This window comes from Gorilla gorilla, chromosome 19 (genome assembly GCF_029281585.2).
Source record: "Gorilla gorilla gorilla isolate KB3781 chromosome 19, NHGRI_mGorGor1-v2.1_pri, whole genome shotgun sequence".
Classification (NCBI taxonomy): Eukaryota; Metazoa; Chordata; class Mammalia; order Primates; family Hominidae; genus Gorilla; species Gorilla gorilla.
Window position 1 is genome coordinate 95,111,221 of NC_073243.2, and position 14,230 is coordinate 95,125,450.

The 14,230-nt window shown below is 45.5% G+C and overlaps 1 protein-coding gene and 1 non-coding gene across 2 annotated transcripts in view; both read left to right on the top strand.

The window, feature by feature from the left end:
* Window positions 1-421: 421 nt before the first annotated feature.
* Window positions 422-530, top strand: LOC115931394 (U6 spliceosomal RNA). The gene has a single exon (XR_004067893.2). It is a non-coding gene; the product is annotated as a U6 spliceosomal RNA (small nuclear RNA).
* Window positions 531-6,034: 5,504 nt separating this feature from the next.
* MYO10 (myosin X) overlaps window positions 6,035-14,230 on the top strand; it is a 267,318-nt gene continuing 259,122 nt past the window's right edge. The window contains exon 1 of the mRNA XM_019013445.4: window positions 6,035-6,551. Within this exon, the coding sequence (XP_018868990.2) occupies window positions 6,531-6,551 (21 nt within the window). The 5' untranslated portion in view covers window positions 6,035-6,530. The remainder of the gene's footprint in view (window positions 6,552-14,230) is intronic.

Sequence of the window (14,230 nt, forward strand, 5' to 3'; positions counted from 1 at the left end):
CCCAGCACTTTGGGAGGCCGAGGCAAGTGGATCACTTGAGGTCAGGAGTTCAAGACCAGCCTGGCCAACATGGTAAAACCCCATCTCTAGTAAAAATACAAAAATTAGCTGGGCGTAGTGGCCCGAGCCTGTAATCCTAGCTACTTGGGAGGCTGAGGCTCGAGAATCGCTTGAACCCAGGAGGTGGAGGTGGTTGCAGTGAGCGGAGATCAAGCTGCTGCATTCCAGCCTGGGTGACAGAGTGAGACTCTGTCACAAAAAAAAAAAAAAAAGAATATTAATGGCCATTGCAGTGGCTCACATCTGTAACCCCAGTGTTTTGGGAGGCCAAGGTCGGAGGATCTCTTGAGGCCAGGAGTTCAAGGCTGCAGTGAGCTATGATTGTGCCACTGTACCCTCTGTCTAAAATGAAAATTCTTTTGTGCTTACTTCGGCAGCACAAATACCGAAATTAAAGCAAGACAGAGAGAAGATTAGCATGGCCCCTGCTCAAGGATGACATACAAATTCATGAAGCAGTTTATATTTAAAAAATATATATGTTGAAAACTTTTCAGGCCAGTCATGGTGGCTCACGCCTGTAATCCCAGCACTCTGGGAGGTCGAGGCGGGGGGATTACCTGAGGTCAGGAGCTTGAGACCAGCCTGGCTAACATGGTGAAACCCTGTCTCTACTAAAAATTCAAAAAATTAGCTGGGCATGGTGGCGGGCACCTGTAGTCCCAGCTGCTCAGCAGTCTGAGGCAGGAGAATCACTTGAACCTAGGAAGCCGAGGTTGCAGTGAGCGGAGATCACGCCATTGCACTCCAGCTTGGGCGACAAGAGTGAAACTTGGTCTCAAGAAAATAAAATAAAATAAATTATTTTTGGCCGGGCGCGGTGGCTCACGCCTGTAATCCCAGCACTTTGGGAGGCGGAGGCGGGCAGATCACCAGGTCAGAAGATCGAGACCATCCTGGCTAACATGGTGAAATCCCGTCTCTACTAAAAAAATACAAAAAAATTAGCTGGGTGTGGTGGCAGGCGCCTGTAGTCCCAGCTACTCCAGAGGCTGAGGCAGGAGAATGGCGTGAACCCGGGAGGCGGAGCTTGCAGTGAGCTGAGATCGCGCCACTGCACTCCAGCCTGGGCGACAGAGCGAGACTCCGTCTCAAGACTCCCAGCCTCCTCAGTAGCTGGGACTACAAGTGCCTGGCTAATTTTTTGTATTTTTAGTAGAGATGGGGTTTCACTGTGTTAGCCAGGATGGTCTCGATCTCCTGACCTCGTGATCCGCCCGACTCGGCCTCCCAAAGTGCTGGGATTACAGGTGTGAGCCACCACGCCCGGCAATTATTTTCATTTTTAATTATTATCAATACATAGTGTATATATTTATGGGGTACATGTAATGTGTGGATACAGGCATACAATGTGTAATAATTGCATTATTTGTAATTGTGATTAGGGTATTCATCGCCTCAAGAATTTATCATTTCTTTGTGTTATGAACATTACAATTCCACCCTTTTAATTAATTAAAAATATGCAATAAATTATTGTTGCTGTAGTCACCCTGTTGTACTATCAAATACTAGTTCTTCATTCATCCTATTAAGAAAAAGTTGTATTTGCTGTTATCTGATGCCTAACAAAAAAAAAAGTACATAAATGCGTAAAATAATTTTAAGATAGGAACAACAGAATATTAAACCAAGCGTGAGGAGCTTAGGGCTGTATGCAATTAACTATATGGGTTGCACACCTATGAAGCTTGCCCTGAAGCTAAGAAGTTAAAGAATTTTTAAAGAGGGGAATGTCAAGGAGAGTGAAATTGGAAAACAGGCTGTTGAATTTGATGATTTGAGGTTACAGTGACTTTCAAGAGAGTGGGGTGGGGGACAAAAATCAGATCATGAGGGGTTTAAGGGTTGATTGCTTGGAGGATGAAGTACAGCAGTGAGAAGTTGGGCATTTGAAGAAAGATGGTCCAGTAGTTCAGAGAGCAATTGGGTTAACGAGCAGCTGTTTTCAAATAGAGCCGACACGATCTTGTTTATTGGCTTGGATACTGAGTGGGAAAGGCTGAAGATGCAAGCAAGAGGAATAAGTGAGGACACAAGGTTTGGAAGTGGCAAACATGTTGTGATTAACAACAATGGTAGAGAGATGATAAACTTTGCAGTCAGTCTCTGAGCCACCCTGGAGTAATGGAAGAGAGAGGGTCATAAAGACACAAAAACATCAAGAGAGAAAGCGAGATGTCAAACATAGCTCCGAGCGGGCTTAATCATTAGGCAGCTTTTCAGGGTTTCAGGGATTTTTGTACTTTTTCTTTATTATACGCAACAGGACCAGCCCCAAACATGAAAACTGATTAATTTGTGAAACTAACACTCCATGATTTTTGTAGGATATCAGTTGTAGGAGGCATTCTTGCTGTAGTTTGAAGTGATGGGGATTTAGTTAGAATTAACTGTCCATCACATGCTCTCTAATGAGGTGAATGACATCCTTGCCCTAGCTCATCTTGTAGAGAAATACAACCGCTGGCAGAAATGAGTTCTTCCAGTGTCTTCTCCCCATTTTAGTTCTATGTTTATTCTTCTGTACTTAATTCTATTACAATGTGAAACATTTCAGGTATTTTCTCCCAAATTTATTCTATTGAAACCACCTACAATTGTTTTCAGTTTCAGCAGAAAAAAATTCCCTTGAGGATTTCTGAATGCTAAGTTATGAGAAATAAAAGAAACACTTGTGTAAAAATTTAAAGCACATTAAAAAAATTCCCTTTTGTTTGAGAAGGTAAAAACATTTGATGTTTTAAACATCCAAGAGGGTAAGTGAGCCCAAAGGATGGACTGCCGTTTAGTTAAGCATGAAAGGACTTTAGAATTGTCAGTTATTAACTTCTAATTTGTGTGAAAGAAACTTTGAGAACTTTCCCTTTCTATAACTAGTAATTAAGCCATATTCTAACAGGGGCAATTAAGGGGTGAGTGTTTAATAAAAAAAAAAAAAGATAATGGAAAAGACTCTACACCCCAAGACACATCAAGACAAGGAACGGCAGCAGCAGCAACAACAAAAGGAACTCAATTTGAATTCACAAAGGAAATTAGACAACCTGTTTCAACTAAAAACGAACAAACTGTTGGTGGAGAACAAAAACAGAAGATTGTTATTACTTAACTCACAAATATACATATGCAACTCTCTCTTTCAGTGGGGAAATGATCCAATCAGTATTAAAATTTTGTTGATTGTAGATTAATGTATGCCACTAAATAAGATAATTTAACTTGAGCTTTTGGGGTGTTTTATTTTGAAAATGTCATACTCTGTTAGCCTGGTTTATTTGAAAGACAGGTAGGACAGAGAGTTGAGACAGACCTTTGCCTCATGGAAACACACTCATCCTTCTATTATTACCATTCTTGTGCCTCTGTCGCTTCTCAGAGGGCAGGGTTTAATAGATTTAGTCTAAACTGCTTTGTCCAGTGGTTAGCACAACTCTCTCAGAGGAAGCACTTAAATTTTAAGAAATGGTAATGAGACTAGATATTCTTAGAAATCTATTGATTTAAAATGCTTCCCAGTCTCTGTCCAATCCTGTCAAAGCCCTTATAAATTTAACACGCTGCTTTTTAACAACTGATTCAACCCCAAATACTTGAGGGTTAGATATCTTATTTAGAACATGCATTTTGCTGTTCAGCAAGTAAGAGTTTCGCTGCCGCAGCTTATCTTACACCTTTTTGAGAATATGGGGATATATAGAAAAGCTGATGAATTCTGATAAAGTGGCGATTCCCAAGCTCTGAACTGGTTATCGGGGTGCTTATTAAAATGCAAATTCTTTCAATATAATCCACAGGTAAAGAAATAAAAAATGCAAATTCTTAGGTAATCCATTTGCCACAGAGATTCAGAGTCAGTTTTTTTTTTCTTTTTAGCAACTGATAAGGTGATCTAGGGATCAACATTTATAAAACATTGATGTAAGTTTTTTTTTTTTTAACTTTCTTACCCTGTTAACTGATGATGTAAGCTTTTTGAAGAAATAAAATGATTCAGTAAAATCTAAACTTTATATATTGGATCTGGCTCACCATTCTTTATGTGAGTCAAATTGGGGGCAATTATTAACGATATCTTCATAATTGGCAGGAAAATCACCTTTAAAAGATTAGTAGACTTTAAAAAAACAGTTTTAGGCTTACATAAAAATTGGCCAGAAAGTACAGAGAGTGTCCATAGACCCCTCCTAGCCCCTCACCCTCACTTGCCCCTATTATTAACATGTTGCATTAGTGTGGTACATTTGTTACAACTGATGAGCCGATATGGAAAGTGACTTTTGAAATGACATGGCGAGGTTGCCCAACGTATCAGTGGCTGGGCTGATGCTGGGAACCACGTCACACCCACACACTCACTTCAACAATCTCCCTGGTAATTTCTCTGGCAGAGATGTTGTGTGCAGATTAATACCATAATGACTGTAATTGTTCTGCTCCAGTATCTGAACACCAGTGGTTGCAGGACCCATTTGACTAAGCACTGGGATTGTTGGTATTTATCCTGACTCCATCTTCACTTTCCTTGCGACCTTGGACACAAGCTTTAATGGCTCAGCGCCTTAAGCGTGTAAACCTGTGAAACAGAACAACATTGCACAATATCATTAACTAATTTACACCTTGACTCTTTCTAAAGGGAAGTGAGGTGGGAGCAATGATATTAATGGTGAAGAACTGGACTGGGATAAGTTACAAACATGCTTGACTTTCCCCATAAGGATTACAGAAGGATGTTTCATTCATTCATTCATGCTGTGAGACAGCCTGGGGATACTCATCTTAAAGCACAGTCCTTCCCCAGCAGTCTTAGGAATAAATCCTAGAGTGGGCATCTAGCCCAGTGGTTAGGGGGAGCTTGGGTGGGGTGAGTGGAGTAGCATCTTTGGGAAGGGTTCCTTCCCCTGGAAGATGTGACTCTGTGAGCTGAGTTTTAAAGGTTGAGTAGCAGTTGGCAAATTCCCTGGAGAGAGCATCTCAAATCTTTTGTGCTGAAGAACCAGCCATTTTTGTTCCCAGTCGGCCAGGTACCAATACACTGCGGCGCCAGGTGTGACTCACCACGTGAGTCTGACAACACCCAAACTGGTTTATACTCGGTTCAAAGAGTCCACTGATCATGTGCTTGGATGTCGTGGCATTATTAAATTGCTACAAAAGTTTACTCTTAATTTCTCTACTTGTTACAAGCTTTCGTTCAGCACAGGACCAGGTAGCACCTGAGGGGCACCTGGAAAGCAGATTGTTCCAGCCTGCGTTCTAACAAGGTTCCCAGGTGACCCTCGCACAGCATAAAGTTAAAAGAACTGCCCTAGGGGAAACGGGACTCAGTACCAGGTGGGTTTGATCATTCGTCCATCTCAGTGCCATCTGCCATCTCTGCTTCCTTGAGGTCTAGAAAAGGGTTACATTTTTAAAGGTGATATTGGCTACGTCCCCTTCCAGTTTCAAAACTACATTTCCCCGCTGTTACGCAAACGTCTTAAGCAAACCCGACTGCAGGAGAGAAAGTCAACACGGGAATGCAGCTTCCAGAAATTCTGATTAGCCTCCGTCTTCCGCTTTGATCTGGCCCCGCAGCCCCGGCAGCTCCGCTGACCGCGCTTCCTTCCCGAGATTGCTCGTCTACCGGGCTGCATTAATGAGATCCGTGTTGAGCCGGTTCCAGGGTCTGCTAAACATGAAAGGCACAAAAGAAGCCCCCAGTCCCTTCTCCTCCCCTCTAAGTGATTGTTTAGTCGCTCTCTGCAGAGGGAAGAGTTAAATCCCCTCCCCACGCCTACGTGGGAAGACCTGGGGAAACACGCGGCCCCCTCCCGGGTCCGCTAACGAGCCTGCGGCTGCTTCGGACTCAGAGTGGGCGGGGCCTGGTCGGGAAGGGGGCGGGGCGCTCCGCCCTGGAGGGGCCAGACGGTGTGGTTGGCGGAGGGCCAAGCTCCTGGGGGCGGGGCCGGCTGCGGGAGGGCGGGGCGAGGTCGCCGGGCTGTAGTCCCGCGGGCGAGAGCTGGCTGAGCCGCGGCGCGGGACTGCTCACCTCCAAGCGCTCGCGCGGGGATCGCGGCTCCTGCTCACTTTGCGGCCCGCTGTCCTCCTGCCCGCCCCGAGGGCCCCCGGCCGGAGCGCAGAGGGAGGGGGCCGCGCTCGCCAGCACCCCGCCGCCTTCCCCCGCCTGGGGGAAGAATGTGCCACCAGCTGTTCTCCGCTTGCGAGCGCTGCGCCCAGTAGTGAGGAACTTAGAGGAAGAAGAGACAAAGGCTGCCGTCGGGACGGGCGAGTTAGGGACTTGGGTTTGGGCGAACAAAAGGTGAGAAGGACAAGAAGGGACCGGGCGATGGCAGCAGGGGAGCCCCGCGGGCGCGCGTTCTCGGGAGTGGCGCCGTGACACGCATGGTTTCCCCGGACCCGCGGCGGCGCTGACTTCCGCGAGTCGGAGCGGCACTCGGCGAGTCCGGGACTGCGCTGGAACAATGGATAACTTCTTCACCGAGGTAAGTGCGCTCCCAGTCCGACCTGGCCTCCGGAGCCCAGGGAGGGAGGCGTCTGCCCACCACGCCGCGCGCCCTGGGTACTTTTTCCTAAGCCCTGGAGGGCGCAACTTTCTGGGAGTCTCCTGAAATCGCCCCCCATCCCCCCGCGGAGTCTCTGATGAGTAAGCCCGGGCAGGTTTTGTTTCGTCCTGTCCCGCGCTCGCATTTTGCTCCGGGAGGTAGCGAAGGTGCGTTTCCGTTTGCGTGGGTGGCTGGCTCTCGGGGCGCCCCGGGACACCCCGCGCCAGGTGAGGCGGCGCGCGCCGGGGCCCGGGCGGGGCGATCCGCCCGCTCGACTGCCCGGGTGCAGGAAGCCCAATAAAATGTTCAGCGGGGACCTGCCTTTCTCCAAGAAAGGTCTGGTCTGGTATTTCCTTTGCAAAACGTGCGGGCTTCCTGTGCAGGGGTTCAAACACTTCCAGAGGAGACGGCTTAATGAAGTGTGAGAAGGAGAGGCAAGGGTTTAATCAGTTGCTGTTTTCCTTGCCTGCCGGACCTTGGAGACTTAAGTTCTTTGCTTGCCGAGAAGTGCTCTTTTAAGGCTTGGGATAACTCCATACCGTGGGATCAAAAGATCATATATTTGTGTAGAGTGTCCATGCAGATTTTGAATTCGAATGTAAAGAAAATTCGTTTAGGGCAAACAATGGCTATTTTAATAATAGATGAAACGGATGCCCTCTTTAGGGTCGTTGAGGGTGGGACACTGAAACTTAACTCGAGAGCCCTTTTCCCCCCTCTGGGATCGAGAGTTACTGTGGTTTCTTGGCTCCCTTTCCTTTCTTGGTTGTGTTTATTTAATAAATTCTGTTTAAGTTTGAGGTTTGAAGTGGCTCAAAGTAAACTTAGTTGACTTGAGAGAGTCTGATGTGATTTTCGTTGAAAGCCAGGGAATGTTTTCTGAGTGCAGAACCGCTTTGGAGTCTTCCAGCAAATCAGATTGATGAGGGCTTGCCTCTGTGTTAGCCGACTTGGTTTATCTGATTTAATTGGATATAATATTTCAAGTCATTCTGCTTTCTGCATGCTCACTGACTGTATTCTCAGACAGCTATTCATACTGGCCAAAGTGATAAATGCATTCTTGTTTAGTAGTCATATCTAGTTTTTAAAAGTGGTGTTTCAGATGTGATACCCACATTCATTGTGGAAGGAAGACTAGAAAGGAATTATTCATCAATACATATTTTTCCTTTTCTTAAAAAAAGTGAAATATATATAATTGTGAGACGCTCGCATTTTCTAGTCCATAGACTTTTGTTTTCATGCTTGTCAAAAGGCACCAGAACTTTCTGCAAGAGTTGCACGTTGTCCAGTGGTAAAGGACCCTCGGGCTACAGTGAGTTCCGGTGTTTAATTGCTTGCATCTGCAAGAAAACGGAGGCCCTGCCCCTAGGGCAATGATTCTTAACTTTGTTGTTTTTGTGTTCTAGGTCCCTTAGAAAATCTGATGAAAATATAGAAATTTGTATTCAGTTTGCACGGATCTCACTCTTCCTGCAGCCTGTCTGAGCACCACGGGGGTCCGTGGCTCCCCCTTGGGGAGAACTCTGCCCCCTAGTGCAAGTGGGGGGAACATCAGGATAACGCGCTACAGCGTCCTGATCTCCTGTTACCCGGTGAGACTGACTTTTCAAAGTACTCTTTTCGTCTTGCACTGGATACCTTAGTTCAGTGTAAGGGGCCTGGTTGTTGGATTTTATTTCTGTGATCAATATTATTTTGCAGTTGGCCATTAGTGATCTTCTACTCTCTCCTCTTCATTTTGTAGACAGAATCTTAACCCAAAGATATGAGTAAGTCCCTTGCCCAGCTTTGAAGAGCTTGTTCACGAATCCAGAGCCTTTTTCCTTTGCTGCTGGTGACTTTGGTATTTCTGGGAACTTTTCGCTTATTTAAGGTTATACTTTTAATCTTGTGATGTATGTGTATTACAATATTAACTTCTCATCAGCCGTGAAAGTTCCACCTTTAAATCTAATCACTTTGGGAAGGAAGCAGGGCCAGTCAGAGAGGCTAAATAGTGAGGTATTAATTGTACACATACTCTTAACATAGATCCCAGCTCCCCTTTCTCTCTCTCATGTCTTGTAACGGAGCATCCTTTTGTTAAATTATCCAGTGACGAAAATGCTGTAATTAATGTCCTGTTAGAATAGAAACAGCGAGTGTGGAAGTGATATATTCCCCAAGGACAGCTAAATTGTTTGGCCTCCTTATCACTAAGTAGAATTCTGTCTTTGCTAACTTTTCCCATTGTGGCTTAGGGGTAAATGACTTGTTGCTTGTTGGACAACAGTTTAAAGCCAGTGCTAACAATTGGGGGAAAATTACTGAATGAGATGTTGCCTGTTTAGCTTTGTGTATGAATAGCCAAATAATAAGGAAATGGGAGCTGCTTGTGATTCGCAGCTGCTATTTCTAGCTAGACCAGGGTTTCTCAAACCTGGTACCATTGCTGAGTAATTGTTGTTGGAGGCCGTCCTGTGTGTTGTAGGAGGTTAAACGCATCCCTGGACTCCACTCAGTAATTGTTAACCCTATCCCCCAAGTTGTGACAACCCGAAAGGTCTGCAGACATTGCTGAATGACGGGAGCAAAATCACTCCCAGTTGAGATCCACTGAGCTAGACCTGTGAAGCAGTTGTCTGGCGGTATTAATTCCTATTTGTGTTGCAGGCACAGCCTTGTCTGCGCTTCCCTGTTTTAAATAGGATTTGGCCGGGTGCGGTGGCTCAAGCCTGTAATCCCAGCACTTTGGGAGGCTGAGGTGGGAGGACTGCTTGAGCCCAGGAGTTCAAGACCAGCCGGGGCAACATGGTGAAACCTCATCTCTACAAAACTTAGCTGAGTGCGATGGTACGCACCTGTAGTTCCAGCCACTCTGGAGGCTGAGGTGAGCCCAGGAGGTCCAGGTGCAGTGAGCCATGATTGCACCGCTGCGCTCCAGAGCAACAGACCCTGTGTCACAAAATAGATAGACTCTTACTGCCTGCTAGATTGATTGATTAATTAGATAGATAGTGTCTTACTGCGCGCCAGGGGGAAGCTTGCAAAGCTTGTGCCAGTCAGCTGACAGCTGCTGACTTCAAAATGTTCTCCAGGATTAGAGAAACTGAGCATGCCACATTCCTCAGTTTCAGTTTCTTCATGGCCTTCATTAGAATTTTATGGATCCTCTCGAGTTAATTGTGTGTATGCTTTGGGGAAGCTTGTTTTTTCAGCATTTCTAAGTAAGTTGTTAAGTTTACTTCAGCCAGAAACTAAGTTTAGATGTGTCTGTAACCAGAAGCAATAATAATAAAAAAAGCAAACAGAAAAGGCTCAACCAGGAAAGGGGCAAGGCTACTGTGCAAATTTGTGTTGACGTGCTGAAGTGGACACTGTTTCCATGTCTTCAGGGCCAAGTACAGTGCCTGGAATATAGTAGGGGCCAGTAAGTACCAAATGAACTTGACCTTTCTGGTTCCCTGTTAGGCAGAGGTGTGATGTGTCTGTTCAAATACAAGATCTCAGAGGATTATTAGTGAGACTAATCAAACACTTTGATTTTCAGAATAAATATGTAAAATGTACACAAGTAAGATACTCACAAATACAAATACAGAAAGCAGGTATTAATGTTTAAGGGATAAATTGTTAGTGGAAAATATTCCAGACATACCTATTTCTTCCAGTCTGGTTCACTCTGGATTAGAGCAGACTTCATTCTAAAGATGTTAAGTGGAAACACCAACCTCTTCTACTTAACTTGACAAGGGACTGTGGTTGTGGTTGGTTATCTGGAGTTGTTCAAATAGCTTTTTAAGTGAGTAGAGTTCCCAAGCCAATTTTCTCCCCATTTGATAGTATATTTTTTTTGTTTGTGATCTATTGACATCTTTTCTTGTTAGAGAAAAATGTGGACATTGTTATTTTTGGCAGCTTTCTCTCCTCACCCTCGATATGTCTCCATGTGTAAAGGGGAACTGCTGAGGACTTCTTGTATCACCAATTCCTGAAGGCAACCCCTTTGATGACTATAAAATCATATCAGGAGATTAGCTGGGTCCCTTTCCCTTTTCTCACAATGGAGATATAGCATGTTGCCTCTTCTCTGTAGTTTGAAAACATTTCTATTGTCAAGTACTCATTTTTCTTTTCCCCCTGCCATGTTGGGGACAGCAAAGCCAGGGGGAGCAGCTGCAGTGGGACAGTTGTTGCAGCAGGAGCAATAAGCTGTCTGGCTGGGGCGGGCAGGGTAGGACTGATTCCTCACTCCATATCATGTGGCCGGCTGTTCCTGCAAAATCAGGCACAAACCAGGAACAAGCTGGCATGGGCAGGTCCCTCACTGTTTAACCAGAGTGGTGGAGGGAGAGAGCAGAGTGTTTGCTTTTCCAGTTCAGCTGGCTTTAAGTGGGCTCACATTTGAGGATGTAAACCTTGAATGTGCTCTCCTGCTGTTGTAATTGGTAGGACATGGAGTATCTTATTATTATTACTATTATTATTATTATTGTTTTGAGATGGAATTTTGCTCTTGTTGCCCAGGCTGGAGAGCAATGGTGCGATCTCAGCTCACCACAACCTCCGCCTCCCGGGTTCAAGCGATTCTCCTGCCTCAGCCTCCCGAGTAGCTGGGATTACAAACATGCACCACCACACCCAGCTAATTTTGTATTTTTAGTAGAGATGGGGTTTCTCCATGTTGGTCAGGCTGGTCTCGAACTCCCGACCTCAGGTGATCCGCCTGCCTTGGCTTCCCAAAGTGCTGGGATTACAGGCATGAGCCACCACGCCCAGCCGGAGTACCTTATTATTCATGAGTTTCAACAGTTTGGACTTAGAGTAACTGCTACGTAACATTTTCATGTCACTAGCTACTGGGGGACGTTCAAGTATGAGCCTCCGGTGAAGTCTGGATTAAGCGTTTCCCCTTGCCTAACTGCCCCCAGGCTGAGTGCAGAGCGTCCTATCTTAGCAGTAGCGCTTGGCTCCCTCCGATGGGATCTCAGCCAGATGCTCTAAATCCTGGATTTGAGCTCTCTGGTCTGTAAATGGGCGTAATAGTTCCTGGTTTGCATAGTTATCAGCCGAATTTGAGAGAGGACTTACAGAGCACTTGGCACATAGTAGGTGAGTAATAACAAAGGCTTGGTCACAGTAACCGTACTTTGAAATTAAGAAACCAGTGGCCCTTGGTGAATGGAATGTCAGTACTCCTGGTGCAGGGAAATCTCGACCTTAGAGCTTTTTGTTCTGAGGTAGCTTCCTGTGGTGCGTTGCGTTTATTTGTTTTCTCTTTTTCAGCCTGTACATTTCTGGCAGATTTTGTATTTCCAGAACTCTGTCTAAAGCATGTTCTTATTGCTTATAAAATTAAGTCCACATTCCTCAGTCTGGTTTTCAAGGCTTTCTAATCTTGTAACTCTCTCTTTATTCTTTTCTCGCACGTGATCCTACACCAGAGGATCTGTTACGCAGTTCCACTCCATCCTTTGTGCAGGCAGGCCTCTCTGCCTATCGGATGTCCCACCTGTCTGGCTCCTTTTTGAAACTGTCTCTAACAGGTCTAGTTCACGGTGACCTCTATTCTCTTACCTCTAAACCTGGCTCTCTTTCTGTCTTGGTCTTGTTAGGAGGGATTTACTGCTGTTAGCTAGAGGCTTTACATGCTTTACAAACCCTCTCCCCTTTTCAAATGAGTAAACAGCCTTGCGAGGTTAAATATCTTATTTGTAAGTAAGTTTCATCACTTCCTTGGCATTGAAATGTCCTCATGGTTGAGATTCAATCCTTGCATAACGGTTATTTTCAGATTATTTTATGGCGGGAAGGGGAGATGCTTCTAACTTTTTTCCTTGATTATGAAGCATCTTACAGTTCTTTGAAGACAATAATAAATATGGCTAGTGTTTCTTGAGTACAGTCAGCCCCGTACTCAGTATCTGTGGGTTCTGCATCTCTGGATTCAACCAACCTCTGATTGAAAATATTCAAGAAAAAAATTGCATCTGTACTGAACATGTAGACTTTTCCCCGTGGATTTTGGTATCTGGGTAAGGTCTTGGAACCAGTTCCCTATAGATACATAGGGACAACTGTACTTACCATGTGCCAGGCATGTTGCTGGCACTTCACATTTAGTGACTCATTTAATCCCTTGAACAACCCTATGGGAAAGGCTCTATAATTATACCCAATCCATAGATGAAGAAAGTGAGGCACAGAGAGGTTAAGTAACTGACTCAGTGTCACACAGCTAGAAGACGATAGCCAGGATTTGAACCCAGACAGGCTGTGTCCAGAGCCACAGAGAGTTCTTCACTGCCATGCTTTTCTGTCCTGTTGATGTCCTTTGCCTTAAACTTGCGTCATCTTCTCTAGGCTCTCTGATGAAATGCCCTAAAAGTGGGCAGTTATTAAATGATTTTCAAGTGGAAAACTGCATGGGAGTTTGGGAAAACAAGTAGTCCACACCCTAGAAATGTTGAAAACTCCGCAGGAAAATGTTCATTAGCTCTTGAACATGCCACTGATTTGGCTGGGTGCAGTGGCTCATGCCTGTAATCCCAGCACTTTGGGAGGCTGAGGTGGGCGGATCACGAGGTCAGGAGATCGAGACCATCCTGGCTAACACGGTGAAACCCCGTCTCTACTAAAAATACAAAAAATGAGCCGGGCATGGTCGCGGGCACCTGTAGTCCCAGCTACTTGGGAGACTGAGGCAGGAGAAGGGCATGAACCCGGGAGGCGGAGCTTGCAGTGAGCTGAGATCGCGCCACTGCACTCCAGCCTGGGCGACAGAGCGAGACTCCGTCTCAAAAAAAAAAAAAAAAAACATGCCACTAATTTTTATTTGGTTTGCTTTTCTTGGGAAAGCCAAGCGCCTTCTGTTTCCTTCTAAAAATGTGTGTGTGTTTTTGTTGTTGTTGTTGTTTTTTGAGATGAAGTCTCGCTCTGTCGCCCAGGCTGGAGTGCAATGGTGTGATCTTGGCTCACTGCAACCTCCACCTCCCAGGTTCAAGCGATTCTCCTGCCTTAGCCTCCCAAGTAGCTGGGACTACAGGCGCCCGCCACCACACCTGGCTAATTTTTGGTATTTTTAGTAGAGATGGGGTTTCACCTTGTTGGCCAGGATGGTCTCGATTTCCAGACCTTGTGATCCACCTGTCACAGCCTCCCAAAGTGCTGGGATTACAGGTGTGAGCCATCATGCCCAGCCCATAAAGTGTGGTTTCTAAAGCTGGTTGTCCCAACTTCATGAGGATAGTAGGAAGGTTTACATACTAAAGCACTTAGGGCCGTGTTCTGATGCCTGTAATCCCAGCACTTTGGGAGGCCGAGGCAGGTGGATACCTGAGGTCAGGAGTTCGAGACCAGCCTGGACAACATAGTGAAACCCTGTCTCTAATAAAATCCAAAAATTAGCTGGGCGTGGTGGCATGGGCCTGTAATCGCAACTACTCGGAAGGCTGAGGCAGGAGAATCGGTTGAATCCGGGAGGCGGAGATTACGGTGAGCCACTGCACTCCAGCCTGGGTGACAGAGGGAGACTGTCTCCAAAATTGTAATAGTAATAATAAAAATATTAAAACAAAATAAAGCACTTAGAAAACAAGATGATTTGAGAAGTGTTTATTAAAAGAAAATGTGGG